The sequence below is a fragment of the Bos taurus genome, chromosome 3, assembly GCF_002263795.3.
Source record: "Bos taurus isolate L1 Dominette 01449 registration number 42190680 breed Hereford chromosome 3, ARS-UCD2.0, whole genome shotgun sequence".
NCBI classification, from domain to species: Eukaryota; Metazoa; Chordata; class Mammalia; order Artiodactyla; family Bovidae; genus Bos; species Bos taurus.
In genome coordinates, this window is record NC_037330.1 from 102,990,964 (window position 1) to 103,011,770 (window position 20,807).

At 41.8% G+C, this 20,807-nt stretch overlaps 2 protein-coding genes and 1 pseudogene across 11 annotated transcripts in view; 1 reads left to right on the forward strand and 2 right to left on the reverse strand.

The window, feature by feature from the left end:
- Positions 1–20,807, reverse strand: part of OR13P13 (olfactory receptor family 13 subfamily P member 13) — a 217,358-nt gene that overhangs the window by 7,034 nt on the left and 189,517 nt on the right. For 8 of the 10 annotated variants that reach the window (XM_059884635.1, XM_059884634.1, XM_059884631.1 and 5 more), the window contains 3 exons: positions 17,177–17,328; positions 16,234–16,277; positions 639–14,736 (listed from right to left, as the gene is read on the reverse strand). The exons of 1 other annotated variant lie outside the window; for it this stretch is intronic. In XM_059884635.1, the coding sequence (XP_059740618.1) occupies positions 8,651–10,090 (1,440 nt within the window). In that variant the 5' untranslated portion in view covers positions 10,091–14,736; positions 16,234–16,277; positions 17,177–17,328 and the 3' untranslated portion in view covers positions 639–8,650. Of the gene's footprint in view, positions 1–638; positions 14,737–16,233; positions 16,278–17,176; positions 17,329–20,807 lie in introns of those variants that run through there. One more of the 10 variants, XM_059884632.1, reaches the window with a different exon arrangement.
- On the reverse strand, positions 12,230–12,622 carry OR13P20P (olfactory receptor family 13 subfamily P member 20, pseudogene; annotated as a pseudogene).
- Positions 18,472–19,410, forward strand: OR13P3 (olfactory receptor family 13 subfamily P member 3). The gene has a single exon (NM_001390095.1). It carries the CDS (start codon positions 18,472–18,474, stop codon positions 19,408–19,410), a length of 939 nt encoding a protein of 312 aa, NP_001377024.1.

The window sequence follows — 20,807 nt, forward strand, 5'->3', positions numbered from 1 at the left end:
GCAACTCTGCCTTTGTTCCCCCTCCTTCAGAGTCCTCACAAGTTTCCATCTGGGGAATTTAGTCTCAGCTCCTTAGTCCAGCAGCCAAAACCCTTCCTGCTCTGAATCTTGTCTACCTCCCAGCCTCTCCTCTTGCAATTCAATGAAATCGTTGACATATATTCATCTAAGAAAAACCATAAGGATAGATTCATAAATTTATTAAGAATTCTATTCATTCGAAGTCATTATTCATTACTATCCATCAAAAAGTGAAAAAAAAATTTCAACAGTGAAAACAAATGAAAATGGAAAAATGTTAAAACCTATACTGAGTGAATAAATCACGTGACAGAAGAATAAATACTGTGTAATTCAATGTTAAAAATCATGGAAACAAAAAATAAATTGTTTAAGAATTGTGTTATGTTTCTTAAAAATATTCAAAAGACAGTTTTAAAAAATTTAGACCCTGAATTTTTAACTGTAGTTATCTGCAAGTCTAAAGTAATGGGTATTTGTTTGCATCTGTTATAAAATTTTAAGAATAAACATATATAACTTTTGCAACAAAGAAAACAAATAATAAACTGAGAAGATATTTCAGTGCATGTAACAGACAAAGAACATTATCCAATATATAATAAATTACAAATTAAGAAAAGGTAAACAGTATCTTACATTCACTGAATACTTACCATTTGTTTTTTATTATGATAAATGCTTTACACGCGAGACGGTAACAGGCAGGAAGGCTAGGGGTCTCCAAAAGCAGGATATAGGCTGCAAGTGTTAGACATTTTTTATCTCTCTCTTAAGCAGCAGGAGGAAACAAACAGGTGTCAGATTTTAATCATCACTATGAACAAACCTAGTGGAGGTGATGGAATTCCAGTTGAGCTATTTCAAATCTTGAAAGATGATGCTGTGAAAGTGCTGCACTCAACATGCCAGCAAATTTGGAAAACTCAGCAGTGGCCACAGGACTGGAAAAGGTCAGTTTTCATTCCAATCCCAAAGAAAGGCAATGCCAAAGAATGCTCAAACTACTGCACCATTGCACTCATCTCACATGTTAGTAAAGTAATGCTCAAAATTCTCCAAGACAGGCTTCAGCAATACATGAACCGTGAACTTCCTGATGTTCAAGCTGGTTTTAGAAAAGGCAGAGGAACCAGAAATCAATTGCCAATATCTGCTGGATCATCGAAAAAGCAAGAGAGTTCCAGAAAAACATCTATTTCTGCTTTATTGACTATGCCAAAGCCTTTGACTGTGTGGATCACAATAAACTGTGGAAAATTCTGAAAGAGATGGGAATACCAGACCACCTGACCTGCCTCTTGAGAAACCTATATGCAGGTCAGGAAGCAACAGTTAGAACTGGACATGGAACAACAGACTGGTTCCAAATAGGAAAAGGAGTATGTCAAGGCTGTATATTGTCACCCTGCTTATTTAACTTCTATGCAGAGTACATCATGAGAAACGCTGGGCTGGAAGAAGCACAAGCTGGAATCAAGATTGCCAGGAGAAATATCAATAACCTCAGATATGCAGATGGCAACAGCCTTATGGCAGAAAGTGAAGAGGAATTAAAAAGCCTCTTGATGAAAGTGAGAGAGGAGAGTGAAAAAGTTGGCTTAAAGCTCAACATTCAGAAAACGAAGATCATGGCATCTGGTCCCATCACTTCATGGGAAATAGATGGGGAAGCAATGGAAACAGTGTCACTTTATTTTGGGGGGCTCCAAAATCACTGCAGATGATGACTGCAGCCATGAAATTAAAATACGCTTACTCTTTGGAAGGAAAGTTATGACCAACCTAGACGGCATATTAAAATCAGAGATATTACTTTGCCAACAAAGGTCCATCTAGGCTATGGTTTTTCCAGTGGTCATGTATGGATGTGAGAGTTGGACTGTGAAGAAGGCTGAGCGCCGAAGAATTGATGCTTTTGAACTGTGGTGTTGGAGAAGACTCTTGAGAGTCCTTTGGACTGCAAGGAGATCCAACCAGTCCATTCTAAAGGAGATCAGTCCTCGGTATTCTTTGGAAGGACTGATACTAAAGCTGAAACTCCAATACTTTGGCCACCTCATGTGAAGAATTGACTCATTGGAAAAGACTCTGATGCTGGGAGGGATTGGGGGCAGGAGGAGAAGGGGACGACAGAGGACGAAATGGCTGGATGGCATCACCGACTCGATGGACATGAGTTTGAGTGAACTCCGGGAGTTGGTGATGGACAGGGAGGCCTGGCATGCTGTGATTCATGGGGTGGCAAAGAGTTGGACACGACTGAGCGAGTGAACTGAAACAAATTTAAAAGGAGATTTCTTTTAAAATTCTGTGTTGCCATGATGATACCTTGTTCCACCTGAACTTAAATTTTCTCAAACCTTGAGCTAACCAATGTGTTTTTCTTTTTCTTTTTTAATTTATTTACTTTAATTGGAGGCTAATTACTTTTCAATATTGTAGTGGTTTTTGCCATACATTGACATGAACCCACCACGGGTGTACACGTGTTCCCCATCCTGAATCCCCCTCCCACCTCCTTCCCTGTACCATCCCTCTGGGTAATCCCAGTGCACCAGCCCCAAGCATACTGTATCCTGCATCGAACCTGGACTGGCAATTCATTTCTTATATGATATTATACATGTTTTAATGCCATTCTCCCAAATCATCCCACCCATTCCCTCTCCCACAGAGTCCAAAAGACTGTTCTATACATCTGTGTCTCTTTTGCTGTCTCACATACAGGGTTATCATTACCATCTTTCTAAATTCCATATATATGCATTAGTATACTGTATTGGTGTTTTTCTTTCTGGCTTATTTCACTCTGTATAATAGGCTCCAGTTTCATCCACCTCATTAGAACTGATTCAAATGCATTCTTCTTAATGACTGAGTAATACTCCATTGTGTATATGTACCACTGCTTTCTTATCCATTCATCTGCTGATGGACATCTAGGTTGCTTCCATGTCCTGGCTATTATAAACAATGCTGCGATGAACATTGGGGTACACGTGTCTCTTTCAATTCTGGTTTCCTCGGTGTGTATGCCCAGCAGTGGGATTGCTGGATCATAAGGCAGTTCTATTTCCAGTTTTTTAAGGAATCTCCACACTGTTCTCCATAGTGGCTGTACTAGTTTGCATTCCCACCAACAGTGTACAAGGGTTCCCTTTTCTCCACACCCTCTCCAGCATTTATTGCTTGTAGACTTTTGGATCGCAGCCATTCTGACTGGTGTGAAATGGTACCTCATATGGTTTTGATTTGCATTTCTCTGATAATGAGTGATGTTGAGCATCTTTTCATGTGTTAGCCATCTGTATGTCTTCTTTGGAGAAATGTCTGTTTAGTTCTTTGGCCCATTTTTTGATTGGGTCATTTATTTTTCTGAAATTGAGCTGCAGGAGTTGCTTGTATATTCTTGAGATTAATTATTTGTCAGTTGCTTCACTTACTATTATTTTCTCCCATTCTGAAGGCTGTCTTTTCACCTTGCTTAGAGTTTCCTTCATTGTGGAAAAGCTTTTAAGTTTAATTGGGTCCCATTTGTTTATTTTTGCTTTTATTTCCAATATTCTGGGAGGTAGATCATAGAGGATCCTGCTGTGGTTTATGTCGGAGAGTGTTTTGCCTATGTTCTCCTCTAGGAGTTTAATAGTTTCTGGTCTTACATTTAGATCTTTAACCCATTTTGAGTTTATTTTTGTGTATGGTGTTAGAAAATGTTCTAGTTTCATTCTTTTACAAGTGGTTGACCAGTTTTCCCAGCACCACTTGTTAAAGAGACTGTCTTTTCTCCATTGTATATTCTTCCCTCCTTTGTCAAAGATAAGGTGTCCATAGGTGCGTGGATTTATCTCTGGGCTTTCTATTTTGTTCCATTGATCTATATTTCTGTGTTTGTGCCAGTACCATACTGCAGCTTTCTAGTAGAGCCTGAAGTCAAGCAGGTTGATTCCTCCAGTTCCATTCTTCTTTCTCAAGATTGCTCTGGCTATTCAAGGTTTTTGTATTTCCATACACATTGTGAAATTATTTGTTCTAGTTCTGTGAAAAATACCATTGGTAGTTTGATAGGGATTGCATTGAATCTATAGATTGCTTTGGGTGGTATACTCATTTTCACTATGTTGATTCTTCCAATCCATGAACATGGTATATTTCTCCATCTATTTGTGTCATCTTTGATTTCCTTCATCAGTGTTTTATAGTTTGTTATATATAGGTCTTCTGTTTCTTTAGGTAGATTTATTCCTAAGTATTTTATTCTTTTCATCACAATGGTGAATGGAATTGTTTCCTTAATTCCTCATTCTGTTTTCTCATTGTTAGTGTATAGGAATGCAAGGGATTTATGTGTGTTGATTTTATATAACGCAACTTCACAATATTCATTGATTAGCTCTAGTAATTTTCTGGTGGTGTCTTTAGGGTTTTCTGTGTGGAGGATCATGTCATCTGCAAACAGTGAGAGTTTTACTTCTTCTTTTCCATTCTGGATTCTTTTTATTTCTTTTTCTTCTCTGATTGCTGTGCCCAAAACTTCCAAAACTGTGTTGAATAGTAGTGGTGAGAATGGGCGCCCTTGTATTGTTCCTGACTTTAGGAGAAATGCTTTAAAATTTTCACCATTGAGGATAATGTTTGCTGTGGGTTTGTCATATATAGCTTTTATTATGTTGAGGTATATTCCTTTTATTCCTGCTTTCTGGAGGGTTTTTATCATAAATGGATGTTGAATTTTGTCAAAGGCTTTCTCTGCATCTATTGAGATAATCATATGGTTTTTATCTTTCAATTTGTTAATGTGGTATATCACACTGATTGATTTGTGAATATTGAAGAATCCTTGTATCCCTGGGATAAAGCCATTTTGGTCATGATGTATGATCTTTTAAATATGCTGTTGGATTCTGTTTGCTAGAATTTTGTTAAGGATTTTTGCATCTATGTTCATCAGTGATATTGGCCTGTAGTTTTCTTTTTTGTGGCATCTTTGTCTGGTTTTGGTATTAGGGTGATGGTGGCCTCACAGAATGAGTTTGGAAGTTTACGTTCCTCTGCAATTTTCTGGAAGAGTTTGAGTCGGATAGGTGTTAGCTATTCTCTAAAGTTTTGGAACCAATACAATATTGTAAAGTAAAAATAATAATAATAATTAAAAAAAAATAAATTTGTGGTAGAATTCAGCTGTGAAGCTCTCTGATCCTGATTTTTTGTTTGCTGAAAGATTTCTGATTACAGTTTCAATTTCCATGCTTGTGTTGGGTATGTTACGATTTTCTATTTCTTCCTGATTCACTTTGGGAAAGTTGTACTTTTCTAAGAATTTGTCGATTTCATCCAAGTTGTCCATTTTATTGGCATATAGTTGCTGATAGTAGTTTTTAATGATCCTTTGTATTTCTGTTGTCTGTCGTGATTTCTCCATTTTCAATTCTAATTTTGTTGATTTGATTCTTCTCCCCTTGTTTCTTGATGAGTTAAGCTAATGGTTTGTCAATTTTATTAATCTTCTCAAAGAACCAGCTTTTAGCTTTGTTGATTTTTGCTGTGGTCTCTTTTGTTTCTTTTACATTTATTTCTCAATGCATTTTTCTTATGAAAATGTTTTTCTTCAGTTCAGTTCAGTCTCTCAGTTGTGTCCAGCTCTTTGCAACCCCATGGACTGCAGCATGCCAAGCTTCCCTGTCCTTCAGCAACTCCCAGAGCTTACTCAAACTCACATCCATCGAGTAGGTGATGTCATCCAACCATCTCATCCTCTGTTGTCCCCTTCTCCTCCCACCTTCAATCTTTCCCAGCATCATGGTCTTTTCCAATGAATCAGTTCTTCACATCAGGTGAAGATCATGTCATCTGGTCCCATCACTTTGTGGCAAATAGATGGGAGAAACAATGGAGACAGTGAGAGGCTTTATTTTCTTGGGCTCCAAAATCACTGCAAATGGTGACTGCAGCCAAATTATTAGAGTTTCAGCTTCAGTATCAGTCCTTCCAATGAATATTCAGGACTGATTTTCTTTAGGATTGACTGGTTGGAACTCCTTGCAGTTCAAGGGACTCTCAAGAGTCTTCTCCAACACCACAATTCAAAAGCACCAATTCTTCAGCACTCAGCTTTCTTTATAGTCCAACTCTCACATCCGTACATGACTACTGGAAAAACCATAGCTTTGACTAGACAGTCCTTTGTTGGCAAAGTCATGTCTCTGCTTTTTAATATGCTGTCTAGGTTAGTCATAACTTTTCTTCCAATGAGCAAGCGTCTTTTAATTTCATGGCTGCAGTCACCATCTGCAGTGATTTTGGAGCCCAAGAAAATAAAGTCTCTCACTATCTCCATTGTTTCCCCATCTATTTGCCATGAAGTGATGGGACTGGATGCCATGATCTTGATTTTCTGAATATTGAGTTTTAAGCTAGCGTTTTTACTCTCCTCTTTCACTTTTATCAAGAGGCTTTTTAGTTCTTCTTTGCTTTCTGCCATAAGGGTGGGGTCATCTGAGTATCTGAGGTTATTGATATTTCTCCTGGCAATCTTGATTCCAGTTTGTGCTTCATCCAGTCCAACGTTTCTCATGATGTACTCAGCATATAAGTTAAATAAGCAGAGTGACAATATACAGCCTTGACGTACTCCTTTCCTGATTTGAAACCAGTGTGTTTTTCCATGTCCAGTTCTAATTGTTGCTTCTTGACCTGCATACACATTTCTCAGGAGGCAGGTCAGGTGGTCTGGTATTCCCATCTCTTTAAGAATTTTCCACAGTTTGTTGTAATCCACACAGTCAAAGGCTTTGGCATAGTCAATAAAGTAGAAGTAGGTGTTTTTCTGGAGCTCTCTTGCATTTTTGATGATCCAGTGGATGTTGGCAATTTGATCTCTGGTTCCTCTGCCTTTTCTAAATCCAGCTTGAACATCTGGAAGTTCATGGTTCACATACTGCTGAAGCCTGGCTTGGAGAATTTTGAGCTTTACTTTGCTAGCCTGTGATATGAATGCAATTGTACAGTAGTTTGAACAATCTTTGGTATTGCCTTGATTTTCTTAAGCTATGTTAATAAACTATGTATTTACCCTAGACTCTGTCTTCAAGTCAGTTCCGCCTAAGATTCAGAACTGACTTGACAAACCAGTATGTTTTACTCCTGCAAATGTTCTCTTAAGCTATGTTAATGAGACTATGTATTTGCTTGAAAAACTGCCTTTCTTCAAGATTCATATCAATAGTTTTATGGCCCCAGACAACTCACCTTGTGCCAATGTTGTCTCAAAATGCATGTTGTGGGTGAGGGGCTTGGTGCCAGTCTCTGAGTTTTGAGACATTTCCTCTCTCTAATTAGCAGCCTGCTAGTAGCTATACAACATTGGCTAAAGACTAGCAGGGGGGCACTCTTTCTGCCCCCTTTTGGTGTCTATGTCAGAAGCTTTCTCTTTTATTCTTTAATAAAACTTTACTACGCAAAAGCTCTGAGATCAAGCCTCGTCACTGGCCCCAGATCCAATTCCTCTCCATTGGAGATCGAGAATCCTGGTGTCTTTCACAGCTCAGCAACAACTTTTCACACATATTATCTCATTTAATCTTTCTAACAACCCTCTGTGATCTATAGTATATTCTTCCTGTTAACAGATGAGGAAACCTAGAGAAGTTAGGTAACTTGCCTATCATCGAGTTAACATATAGAGCTGAGGACAAAATACAGCAGTCTGACTCCAGGGCTGAATTCACTATGCAATAATACCAACAAGCTTATGAAAAGGTGTTAAATCCACCAGCAATGAGAGAACTCTGAATAAAACAGGAAATCATGTCACCACTGTCGATCTGTGAGATAGAAACTTTAGAATGGTGGAGATAGATAATACCATCAAGTGTTGAGAATGAAAGTTTTAGACTTGTATAACTACCTAGAAGAATAATTTAGGAATGTCTAGTAAATTTGAAAGTTCTAAACTCTGCCATATTCAGGTTACACATAAGTCCTGGAAAAAATACTTACATAGGAAAAAATGTCTAAAACATTTGTGGCAGAATTGTTTAGATATTGAAAAACTGAAAATAAACAAATATTCAATAATAATTAGATAAATGAAATGCAGTACATACATTAAATGCTTGTTAAAGAGAAAGGGTTAGGCCTATATGTGTTCAGTAGGTAGATGTCAGAAACATGATGTTGAGTTAAATATTTTCAGAGTGGTACTGATTTCTTGATATCATTATAAAATTTTCAGTTCAGTTCAGTTCAGTCACTCAGTCATGTCCGACTCTTTGCAATCCCATGAATTGCAGCACGCCAGGCCTCCCTGTCCATCACCAACTCCCAGAGTCTACTCAAATTCATGTCCATCGAGTCGGTGATGCCATCCAGCCGTCTCATCCTCTGTTGTCCCCTTCTCCTCCTGCCCCCAATCCCTCCCAGCATCAGAGTCTTTTCCAATGAGTCAACTCTTCACATGAGGTGGCCCAAGTATTGGAGTTTCAGCTTTAGCATCAGTCCTTCCAATGAACACCCAGGACTCATCTCCTTTAGGATGGACTGGTTGGATCTCCTTGCAGTCCAAGGGACTCTCAAGAGTCTTCTCCAACACCGCAGTTCAAAGCATCAATTCTTTGGTGCTAAGCTTTCTTCATGTCCAACTCTCATATCCATACATGACCACTGGAAAAACCATAGCCTTGACTAGACGGACCTTTGTTGGCAAAGTAATGTCTCTGCTTTTGAATATGCTGTCTAGGTTGGTCATAACTTTCCTTCCAAAGAGTAAGTGTCTTTTAATTTCATGGCTGCAGTCACCATCTGCAGTGATTTTGGAGCCCCCAAAAATAAAGTCTGACACTGTTTCCACTGTTTCCCCATCTATTTCCCATGAAGTGATGGGACCGGATGCCATGATCTTCGTTTTCTGAATGTTGAGCTTTAAGCCAACCTTTTCACTCTCCTCTTTCACTTTCAACAAGAGGCTTTTTAGTTCCTCTTCACTTTCTGCCATAAGGGTGGTGTCATCTGCATATCTGAGGTTATTGATATTTCTCCCGGCAATCTTGATTCCAGCTTGTGTTTCTTCCAGCTCAACGTTTCTCATGATGTACTCTGCATATAAGTTAAATAAGCAGGGTGACAATATACAGCCTTGACATACTCCTTTTCCTATTTGGAACCAGTGTGTTGTTCCATGTCCAGTTCTAACTGTTGCTTCCTGACCTGCATATAGGTTTCTCAAGAGGCAGGTCAGGTGGTCTGGTATTCCCATCTCTTTCAGAATTTTCCACAGTTTATTGTGATCCACACAGTCAAAGGCTTTGGCATAGTCAATAAAGCAGAAATAGATGTTTTTCTGGAATTCTCTTGCCTTTTCCATGATCCAGCGGATGTTGGCAATTTGATTTCTGGTTCCTCTGCCTTTTCTAAAACCAGCTTGATCATCAGGAAGTTCACGGTTCACATATTGCTGAAGCCTGGCTTGGAGAATTTTGAGGATTACTTTACTAGCATGTGAGATGAGTGCAATGGTGCAGTAGTTTGAGCATTCTTTGGCATTGCCTTTCTTTGGGATTGGAATGAAAACTGACCTTTTCCAGTCCTGTGGCCACTGCTGAGTTTTCCAAATTTGCTGGCATATTGAGTGCAGCACTTTCACAGCATCATCTCTCAGGATTTGAAATAGCTCAACTGGAATTCCATCACCTCCACTAGCTTTGTTCTTAGTGATGCTTTCTAAGGTCCACTTGACTTCACATTCCAGGATATCTGGCTCTAGGTCAGTGATCACATCATTGTAATTATCTGGGTCATGAAGATCTTTTTTGTACAGTTCTTCTGTATATTCTTGCCATCTCTTCTTAATATCTTCTGCTTCTGTTAGGTCCATACCATTTCTGTCCTTTATCGAGCCCATCTTTTCATGAAATGTTCTCTTGGTATCTCTAATTTTCTTGAAGAGATCTCTAGTCTTTCCCATTCTATTGTTTTCCTCTATTTCTTTACATTGATCATTGGGGAAGGCTTTCTTATCTCTTCTTGCTCTTCTTTGGAACTCTGCTTTCAGACACACTAAACAGACATTCATATAATGATACTGGTAGATTCAGAGGAGCTGGGAATAATCAAAGAGCACTTCAAAGACCAAATTAATATGGCAAAACAGTAAACATGTTTTGCTATACTCTTTTCTATAAATTCTTTCTGCATATTTCTAACACTGACTCTCTCATTATATAAATATATATATATAGAGAGGTGCAGATAGATAGATAAACATACATGTATTTTTCTTTCATGATAGACATTTTTATTTTCTGAGAGTAAAAGTGATATTTAAAACGTAAAACCAGGTAGGAGTCAGTTTTACAACCTGAGTCAGACCAAATTATTAGCCACACTGTTCTACAGATGTGTTAAAAATAATTCTAGCTTACATTTTATAGCACCAAGTGCAAAAAGCCATGCCAATATTACTTGTGAACCCTTGTCAGACAGTAACGCAAGACTATTCCTACATAATCTGTCTACTCTTTATGTCATCTTCACCCCCAACCCTTTAGACTGCAGAAAAGCATGTATGCATGTTGAATGTTTGACTATGATTATATTGAACTGATAAATAATTTTCCAGAGGTGAGGTGAGAACCTAGGAAAACTGCCGGGGTCCAGCCCCGGCTGATCCAGGGTATTTGAAGGAGAGATGGCATCGGCGACCTATTCAAATATTCATAAAAGATATAAAGAGTAATAGAATGAGGATAGCTCAGTAGGAAAATTCAGTGGAGAAAAGAGGCTGAGTAGCTTGGTTTATGCGGAAAATCAATATAACCTGTGACACCAGGTTAGCTCTGACTACGGAGGCCGCAGGCGCCCTCTCGAATAGCGGAAGGTGCCCCACCTTAGACACCTTCTCGAGTGGGTCTTAGAAGCCCAGGCAAATAAATGGTCGCAGAGGACCTCCACGCTCCAGATGGAGACTCAGCTGGAAATTGAGGAGAAGAATGACATGGGGAGACCAAGCTTTGGTGAGCAAGGCCCGTAGCTTTATTTTCAACAGAGGCTTTTATACCCTAAGTTACACATAGAGGATAATAGGGGATGCAAAGTCAGCAGTCTTTGATCTTTATCAAAAACCAGGGTTTCTTTCCTGCAAATTTATCGTATACAAATGGTTTAGGTGATTTACATCATCTTCTGGCCAGAAGGCCTATTAACATTTTATGACTCTTGAAAAAGGTTTGTCAACCGTAAGACTTATTTTCTCTAAGAGTAATTATTTTAAGGTTTGGCGCCATCTTCTGAAGGTGTTAGATAAAATTGCATTCCTATAGGGCAGAGGTGTAATGGGTTTACAACAAAGGAAAGAATTTATTACCTTAAGGGTCTAAAGTTGCTTACACCAAGGCCACTACTTATTTTTTCTACATACCAACTATGTTAATTAATACACATTCAAGGATACAATACAGGGGATGTGGAAACTTGGCAGCAAGCATTGGCTCATCAATGAAATCTTTTACTAGTTTCATTTTGACAGTTTCTAACTCTCTGAGAGGCTCTAAGCTATTTGAATATCTTAAGCTTCCCGTGCCTCTCAGGCTGGGAGACTGTAAACAATCGTATGCATAGCTGAAGGAGTCCGGGTAAACTTGTCAGGCAAATTAGAGAGCTATCTGAGGGGTTTGGATTTAAACACTCCTAATTGCCCAGGAACTTTATTAATTGGAGCTGTAAGTTAACTCTTTGACAGAGAGAGCGAGATGGTGGTGGGGGACAGCCCCCAGTAAAGTCAGAGGTGAGAGCACAAAGCAATAAAGTAGGCAGACTCTGGTTTTGGGGGATAGATGCTCGAGAATATCCAGGGGGACTCCTGAGGCTCGATCCCGCCTTTGCGTATGCCGAGCCTCCTTCCTCATGACCTTTGTCACGAGTGGAATGCCTCTCGCCGGCTCCCGGCAGAAAACCAATAAATCAATGGCCTTGGGCCATAAGGACATCCTTGTTATCATAGAAATTCTTTGCCTTCAATACTCAACCAGGTCCATTAACGGTAGCAGTTGAAAAGTTTTAAACCTATGGGGAGGACTGCAATGTAAGAGCGGCCTCACCTTTTCTGGGTGTCTCATAGATACAGAAAGGTTCAGATTGGGCAGAAATTATGTGCTTTAATGATACCACATGAGCCCCATCAGGTCTGTCCATGATTCTGGACAACTCTGAAACATCCTGGGTCATTGAGCTGTGCCTTCTGGCCAAGCACTTTCAGAAAGGTCCTCTTTACATCTTTGTTCCAGAGACTGCAGATGCTGGGGGTGAGGAAGGCAGAGATGACATTATAGAAAAGGGCCAGCTTCTTGTCTCTCTCTGGGTCATACCAGGACCTAGGTCTCATGTACATGATCATGACTGGCCCATAGAACATGGTGACAACAGTGATGTGGGAAGCACATGTGGCAAAGGATCTGACTCTCCCCTGGGATGTACAGGTGCTTAAAGTATAGGCAAAGATGCAAACATAGGATGCCAGGATGAAGGAGAGTGGGATCAAAGGCAGGATGAAACCCAAAATAAAGTCCAACTGGTCATTGAGGGATGTGTCTGCACAAGTCAACCTCAGGTCTTTAAGCACTAGCTCCCTGGACGCCCTGCTTGGCCCCTGCAATAAACTCTGCACTTTCCTTTATCACAGCCCAGTGTCAGGAGATTGGCGTTACTGCTCATGTGAGCAGACCCAAGTTTGGTATGGCAATAGAATTTCTTCCTTAAAGCTCTGGTAGAATTCACAAGTAAAGCCATCTAGGTCTAGAGTTTTCTCTGTGAAAAAATTTTACTCAACATTCCATTTAAATAGTTAACATTTTTCAATGAATTTGTTCATTTTTTTAAGATATGTATTTTTTGGAATTAAGTTCTTCATACTATTCTCTTATTAATCTTAGCTTCCCTCATCCGCTGGTGTTTCCTCATATGCATGCACTGATCAGCCCTCATCTGAAGACTGGAGAGGGGCCTTATGTGGATTCCTGGGCTTGCTCTCTGTGAGGCTTTCCTCTCTAGTCCTCTGCTCTGAATTCTAGCCACCTTGACCTCTCTCTTAGTCAGTTCAAGCTACTATAATATAATACCACAGACTTGGTGGTTTAAATAACAAGCATTTATTTCTTGCAGTTCTGGAAGCTGCAGGTTGGAGATCAAGGTAAAATGTTTATCACATATTAAGTTTTTAAAAGGTAGAATACTTGATTCATTAGGATTTGCCTGCACAACCCAGAAAACCCATCTAACAGTTGTTCAGATATACAAGAATTCATTTTTTCACTAAAGAAAAAACCTTAAATGGTAAATGGCATCATGTATTAGCTCATAGATGGATAATGTTGATGAGAGGACCCCTGTGACTCTCTGAGCTCTTTCCTCAGGATCTCAAGACAGGTGCCCATTTCCACTTATGGCATCTCATTCATGATGATAGAAAGGAGGTTTGAGGGAAGGGGTTTGTATCATAGTCACTTATTCCCTTTTTGTAGGAAAATAAATATTTCACTAACATTCCTCAGCTGAATTCCTCTAGAAAGGACCAGTCGCTGCCCTCACTGAGAGGAATTCTGGGAAAGGGGGAAATGGAACCACAATGTCTGGGCTTGGTCCAGGATGTATTCACTGCACCTAACAAGGGTTGTCAGCGAGAGGGTGATTCTCTCAGCAAAGAAGGAGATGGATAGTCATTCAACTAGCGTCTGCCATGATAAAATGTATGTAAAGCGTGATATCACTGAGGTGAGAAAAAAATCCACTTTCATTTAAGGATAGGAAAAAATTTGAGAAATATCCACAAGTCATAACTAAAATTTTCTTTGTCATGTGGAAGGAACTAGAAGGTAATTATGTTCTCTTTTCTACCTTCCTGGGTCTGTGAACTTTCCTCGATGAACACGATCACTGTTGTAACTCAGAAACAAGGGAAGACTCTCTCAGGAGTTATCCTGGATGTGAAGGAATCCATGGGGGAAGGACCTTCAGACTGAGAATCAGAATTTTCGATTTCCCATTCAGCCTCCACCACCTTGCAGCTCACCTTGCAGTAGAGTCTGGAGAAACAACTCAGGACCCTGGAAATTCTGCAGTCCAACTTAGGGGGAGGGGTGTTAGTAAAGCCTAGGGAAGGGCTGCAGGTGAGAGACTTGGGTGGTCCTGACTTGTCATCCCCACTGCCCACATCAAGCAGAGAGTGCTTTTGGCTGTTTACAATCAAGCAGACCTAGAGTGGGATCTCAGCCATTTGACCTTGGAGATGGCATTGCATGGCTCTGAACTTTGGTGTCCTCATCTTGAAAGTGGAAATAATATGCTTCCTGTACAGAGTAGTTGGAGGACTAAATGGAATGATGCCTCTGAAGTGCTGGGCACACAGAAGGTGTACAGTAAATGTTGGTTCCTTTCCCGTCCTCCTTGTCTAGCCCCAGGAGTACATGTATCCGATGGACGCCCCCAAAGAGCTTGCTGCCTTCAAAAGTTGCTGCTCTTGAGTTTAGAGTGAGAGTCAGCCACTTTCCACTGAACGTGTGACTCTGTCCTTGCCACCCTAGAGGCTGTGAGGCTCCCCGCCTCTGGTCTGACTTGTAATGGATCATGACAGTGGGTTCAGTGCTGGTTAGGAGCAGAGCCTGGTGGTCTGACAAGAATCCCAGCTCCTCACAGCCTACTTAGTGCTCCAAGTTTCCTTTTCTGTACCTGTAAAATGAGGGTAATAATGCTGCATGAATTTAGGATACATCAAATGTCTGGCCCATAATCACTGCTCGACACAAAGAAACCCAATGAGAAGTATTTTTATGCTACAGGGAACACAGCTCCATTGCAAAGAGAGGAAGCTAAATGACTTGGCCAGGTCACAGCGACCGGATCGCTCTGACAACAAATCCCTGTGCATCTGATGTTTCCCCAGAGCTTGTTCCTGGGAGCCCTTAGCCACTGAGCAGAAGGGTGGGGCCATCCCTGTGATGCCAGCCAGAAGTCTGTTGGGGCTGCTGCCTGGCATTAGATGCAAGAGATGGGAGTATGGATCAGCTTAAGCAGAAAGGGCGGAATCAGGGCATGAGAGCTTATCAAGGGGAAGAGGATGACTCAGACAGCCCCACTTACCCTCATAAGCAGAGGTGAGACAGGTAAGCCTATGACATTGAAGTGCAGACTGGGGACTCAGGAGAACAAGGGAGAGGTGGGAGAGTGCAGGGGCAGAGTCTGAGGCAGAGGGGTGCTTCAGAGAGCACATCACTGGGGTCATAATGGACCATTACTTAGCTTTAGCTCAGAATGAGAAAGTATTTTATGAAGGGTAGATTCAAGGCTACATAAGCTTCCTTGAGAGGTAATGAGCCTGATGTCCTTGGAAGAATGTGAACAGGAGCTGGAGCATCTGTTGCCAGGTAGGCTACAGAGAAGATGTGTGCCCTGCTAGGGGCTGGATTCTCCAAGACTGCCTCCAGTCCCAAGTTCTGATGAATCTCTGAAGTTGCCCAGAATAGATCTGTGGGGTGTCACTGAGGACTCAGGGAGAGACCTGCAACATGGAACACAACAAAGCAAGATGCTCTGGACTGCTTGCTCTGGACCTGGGCCCGAAAATATTCTGAGCTCAGCATCAGCCACTGTAGACTCAGGCCCCTCCCAGACACAGACCTGAGAAGGACTGGGTGAGCCCTATTTGACAGGGAGGGGAAGACCAGGGCTGTGTCAGGGTCATACTCTGAAGGCAGCATCTGCCTGCAGTGTATGGGGAGGCTGAAAGTTTCTGGCATTTGTGCAAAGTATGCCCTGGCAAAAGTGGGTGGATGAAGGTGGCAGCTGCCCCAGGCTTTCTCCAGAGGCTCTTGAGAGCCAACACTGCTCCCTGGGGGTAGGCTCCAGGGGCTCTCTGGCTCATGGTTCTGTTTTCAGTTTTCAACCTTTTTCAGTCTAGTGGTACTGCCCAGCTCTTTTCCTTCTTCCCACACTGAGAGATTCAGAGCACTTGGGGCCAACTCTCTCAGTCTTCCTCCTTCAACCACCTTATGCCCTGATTTCTCCTGGGTGACTTGTGACCTCTAGACACAGGTAATCTTCTCTGCATCTCTGAGGAACGGGAACAAAAAGTGTAGGGAGAGAAAGAATGTCTATATTCTTTCTTTTCTCTTTTTACCCTGGCTTCTCCATATCTCCCTGTATGTAGATCATTCAATAAGCACTTACCAGATCTTACCATCTGTCAGGCTCTGCATTTGGTAATGAAGTTACTATGGGAAAAAAATAAAATTATGCACAGTGAAGTCAAACTGCTTATGGGGGATATGTCTGACTTGCAGAATTTCCAAGTTTTCTTTGGCTTGCCTTAAGTTAAGACAGAACCCAAAGAGCTGGCCAGCTGACATCCTGGAGTTCTGGGTCCTCATCTCTGCGACAAAACCCCACTGTGACTTGGAATGCATCTCCTTTCCATGTCTCCTCCTTGTGCCTGGCATCTCGGGCCACTGTGGTGCCCTGTTTCAGTCCTTGCAGCAGCTGGAGATCTCTTTAAAATGTCTGATCTACCTTGGAGTCTGGTGAACAAAACTGAGCCTTGCTTTAAGGAGTAAAGCCAGGGTATTTGTCTACCTCTCTTAGACTTTTCCCTGTAGGCAAGGGAGTCACCAAAAGGTTAAAGGGGGGCCCAGTCAGATTTTTGTTTTAGAACAGGTACTCTGAAGGCCGGGGCAGAGAAAATGGGCTGAAACCAGACTCTTAATAGCAAACACATTCATTGACTGTATGTGAAAACTGAAAACTTAGAAATGGCAGCAAGCACATTTGCCAACTCTTGGCGCCAAGAGAGAATATTCTCATATCTTTGGAATTCCTCTAAGGAAGAATGTGGCTTGTAAGATAGATATTTTTATTCCCATTTTACAGTTGATGTAACTGAGGCCTAGGAAGCAAACAACCCAAGTTCACATAACAAGTAAAGCCAGAATCAGGATTCAAATAGAACCTACTGTCTCTAAATCTTTTGCCCTTTCCACACTACTCTGTGGTTTCTCTTCTTTGAAACCACCTACCCCAAATACATAATACTTTATATGGAAACTGAGGCCAACTTGTCGGTACAATGTGACCTACAAAGTCTCTATCGTGCAAGGGATTTAGTAAGAATAATTACCTGCCAGCTACTGGATAATGTCTGTGAAGGTCTTAGAAAAGAGCCTAGCATATGGGAGGTTCCAACTGTGTGCAGTCCTTTAGCCGAAGTCAAGAAGCCATCCACTGTGGTGCATGTAGACACAGGTTCTTGTGAAGACTCATTCAGGGTATCTGAAGGAAAACAAGCAGCTTGGAGAACAAATAGGTTGAGTCAAATAAAATTGTTCCAGGAGAAGGAATAACACTGACAGCATCGAGACTGCTTCACTCCCTGAGCACTGGCAATACACACGACACCTCTTCAGTGATGCTGGCTTCTTCCTGTTCTCCATGAAGAAATGAAGGTTCAGGAAGGTTAAGTTGGGGAAGAGCTAAGAGTCAGTAAGAAGCTAAAGGACGGAATGAAATGCTGGCTTTTGTGGGGAGAAGAAACAGAAGGTAGGCCTCTAGGGGAGTGAAAGTTGATTGTGAGCATCAGATATGGTGAAGTCCTTCTCAAGATGTTTGCTTGCATAGCTTGGACCTGAATCCCAGTCCCTGTATATGGAGAACCATCCAGAAATGCAATTTACATTTATTACGTATCTATCACATTAGGTCCTCTGTGTGATGATTTGATGCCAAAATATCATTCAATCTTTGCAGCAAATTTGTAACAAAGAGATAATTACTCTCATTTTGTACTCAAGGAAGTGGCCTCAAAGGGTTAGAGGGCAGGGTAAAGGGCTTACTCAAGGTCATTCACTGAATAAACCTTAAAACCGGGACTTAGAACCCAGTGTGCCTTCTAACACACCATGAATTGTGATGGAGTAGGTGATGGTCAGAGAGCTGTCCTTGCTGGGAGCAATCTGAGGGTGTAATTAAAGTGGAAAAATAAATTGACGTCCTCAACAAGACCAAGTAGTTTTTCTCACTGTAATTTGCCAAATTGCATAATCTGTATGACAATGTTTATCTCTAAACACCTGGCTGCCTTACTAAGGAGAAGGGGATGCTAAGAGGAGGTAGAGATCCCCTGCCCAGTGCTTTCACTTCATAGCTGAGTAAAGTGAGGCTGAGATGAGCAACTGCTGGTGGGCCAGAGGCAGAGCCGGGCCAGATGTGGAAGCCCTTTCCTCTTCATAAATTTCCTGCGAGTGGTGGCAGTGGACAAGGGGAGGTAAAACAACCTGTCGTGGGGTCATGATGTTTCATTATAACTGGACACTGACCACTACCCCAACCCCATCAGCAACCCTTATCCGGGTACGTAGTTCAGCTAATCTTCTGTCTAAATTGGTGTCTTTCTTTTTCATTCAGAAGTAGAACACAATGCAAGAGACTAATCAGTCTTCTGTGACTGAATTCATCCTTCTGGGTTTCTCCTTCAGCCCCAAAACCACTCCTCTATTTTTCTCAGCCTTCCTGACAACCTACCTGTTGATCATTCTGGGCAATGGTTTAATCATCATCCTCATCTCCCTGGACTCGCACCTCCACACACCCATGTACTTCTTCATTGTCACCCTTTCCACGTTAGATCTGGGCTATGCCACCACAACTATGCCCCAGATGTTGGCACATCTGGCAAGCCAGAAGAAGACCATCTCTTTTGCCAGCTGTGTGGCCCAAATGTACATTTTCTTGGTGTTAGGTGTTACTGAGTCCTGGCTCTTTGCCATCATGTCTATAGACAGGTATGTGGCCATCTGCCACCCACTCAGGTACAAGGTCATCATGAGTCCATGGCTGTGTAGGGTAATGGTCTTGTTCTGTGGACTCTGGGGTGTCGTCTCAGCTCTTGTCTACACTGTTTTTGCCATGCGTCTGCCCTACTGTGGTCCCAACAAGATCAACCACTTCTTCTGTGAAGTCCCTGCTGTCTTGAAGCTGGCTTGTGCAGACACCTCAGTCAATGACCAGGTAGACTTCATTCTTGGTTTTAGTGTCATCCTGGTTCCACTTTCTCTCATCCTCGTCATTTACATCAATATCTTCATTGCCATCTTAAGGATTCGTTCAGCCCAGGGGCGGCTGAAGGCCTTCTCCACCTGTGCCTCCCACATCACTGTGGTCACCGTGTTCTGTGTGCCAGCCATGGTCATGTACATGAAGCCTGGCTCAGAGGCCTCCCCAGAAGAGGACAAGAAGCTGGCCCTGTTCTACAATGTCATCTCTGCCTTCCTCAACCCCATCATCTACAGCCTCCGGAACAAAGATGTGAAGAGGGCTTTCCTTAAGGTGATGGGCTGGCGCAGAGCCCCAGAATGAGGCTGTGAAAGAGGTGCTGGGGGCTCAGAGGAACAAGACTCATGATACACAGTCAATGCCTTAAACACTCATTCATATGACCCAGCAGCACCACTACACCATCCCCATGCCCAGCCAGGAGTCTCAGCTTCATTCAGGCCCTTGGGGAGCAGACCTACCACAAAATCTCTTCCAAGCATATCAGTCTTTTATTTTCATCTTGTTCTAGTCTTGGTGATTTACAAAAGAAGGGTCTCTGAGACACTAAAATCTTTGATTGAGACAGAGGAATGAGCATTGGGGAATGACCTGTGGCTGAATCTTGAGAAAGGTACATGCCCTCTGGAAACTGCACTCGTGGTATTAGGTCAGATGGAGAGAAGGGCGAGGACACTGACATCGCAGGATTCCTGGCCAAGGGAGGAGACAGGGTGAATGAGGCCGTGTACAATCTGGCCCCCGTGGCCTCCCCAGGCTCATCTCACTCTGGTCACTCTGCTCCTCTTTCTCTCACTCCAAGTGAGCTGGATTTCTGTCTTTGCCTTGGAGGTGCAAAGACATGCTCTTTCCCATTCATTTCAGGGTTTCTACATAAGCTATTCCTTCTCTTCTCACCCTTAACCTCACCCCTTTATGCCATTGATGTCCTGTTCATCTGCCAGGTCTTGGCTTAAACTGCAGCTGCTCAAAGAAGCCTTTCCTTGAGCTCCCAGAGTGAGTTAGCCTTCCAAAGCATGCAGTACCTCTCATAATAATAAAGGCACATGATTCTGAGTTCTCTATTAGACAGCAAATTAGTAAATCCACAAGGCAGGATCATTATTGTCTAGTTGAGTGCTGTATCCCTCGAATCTAGCCCATGCCACTTATCTACTAGCCTTCAATGGATATTTTATGAGTGAAGGAGTAACAGTCCACCCAAACAGTCGGAGAGGGAAGATGAAGTCAGTGAGTGGAAAAGTTGATGGATTCAGACTAGCAAAATGTAAGAAATAGTGGCAGATGCAAAAAGTGTGTGTGCATACTCAGTCGTGTCAGACTCTTTGTGACCCCATAGACTGTAGCCTGCCAGGCTCCTCTGTTCATGGAATTCTCCAGATAAGAATGGGGAGGAGATAAAAAGGATTATATCTTGTTCAGCTATCACCACATAGAAGAAATGTTTTGCTTTTGTTATTAATAAATATGAATTGAATCATTTTCATCATCAAACTAGCAAGGATTAGGAAAATGATGATGCCCAGTGCTGGGAAGTGTGCAGGAAGACTTACACTCACGTTTGTTACTGAAAAGAATATTATTGGCTCTACCTTTTCAGAGCAGTGCCTTCTACAGAGTAGGCACTCAATATATCTGTTAAATAAGGAATTATGTCTGTATTTATTAAATACTTATGTGCCAATAAAGTTTTAAGAATT

Coding starts and splice junctions, on each gene's coding strand:
- OR13P3 (NM_001390095.1), top strand. CDS start 18,472: ATGCAAGAGACTAATCAGTCTTCTGTGACTGAATTCATCCTTCTGGGT.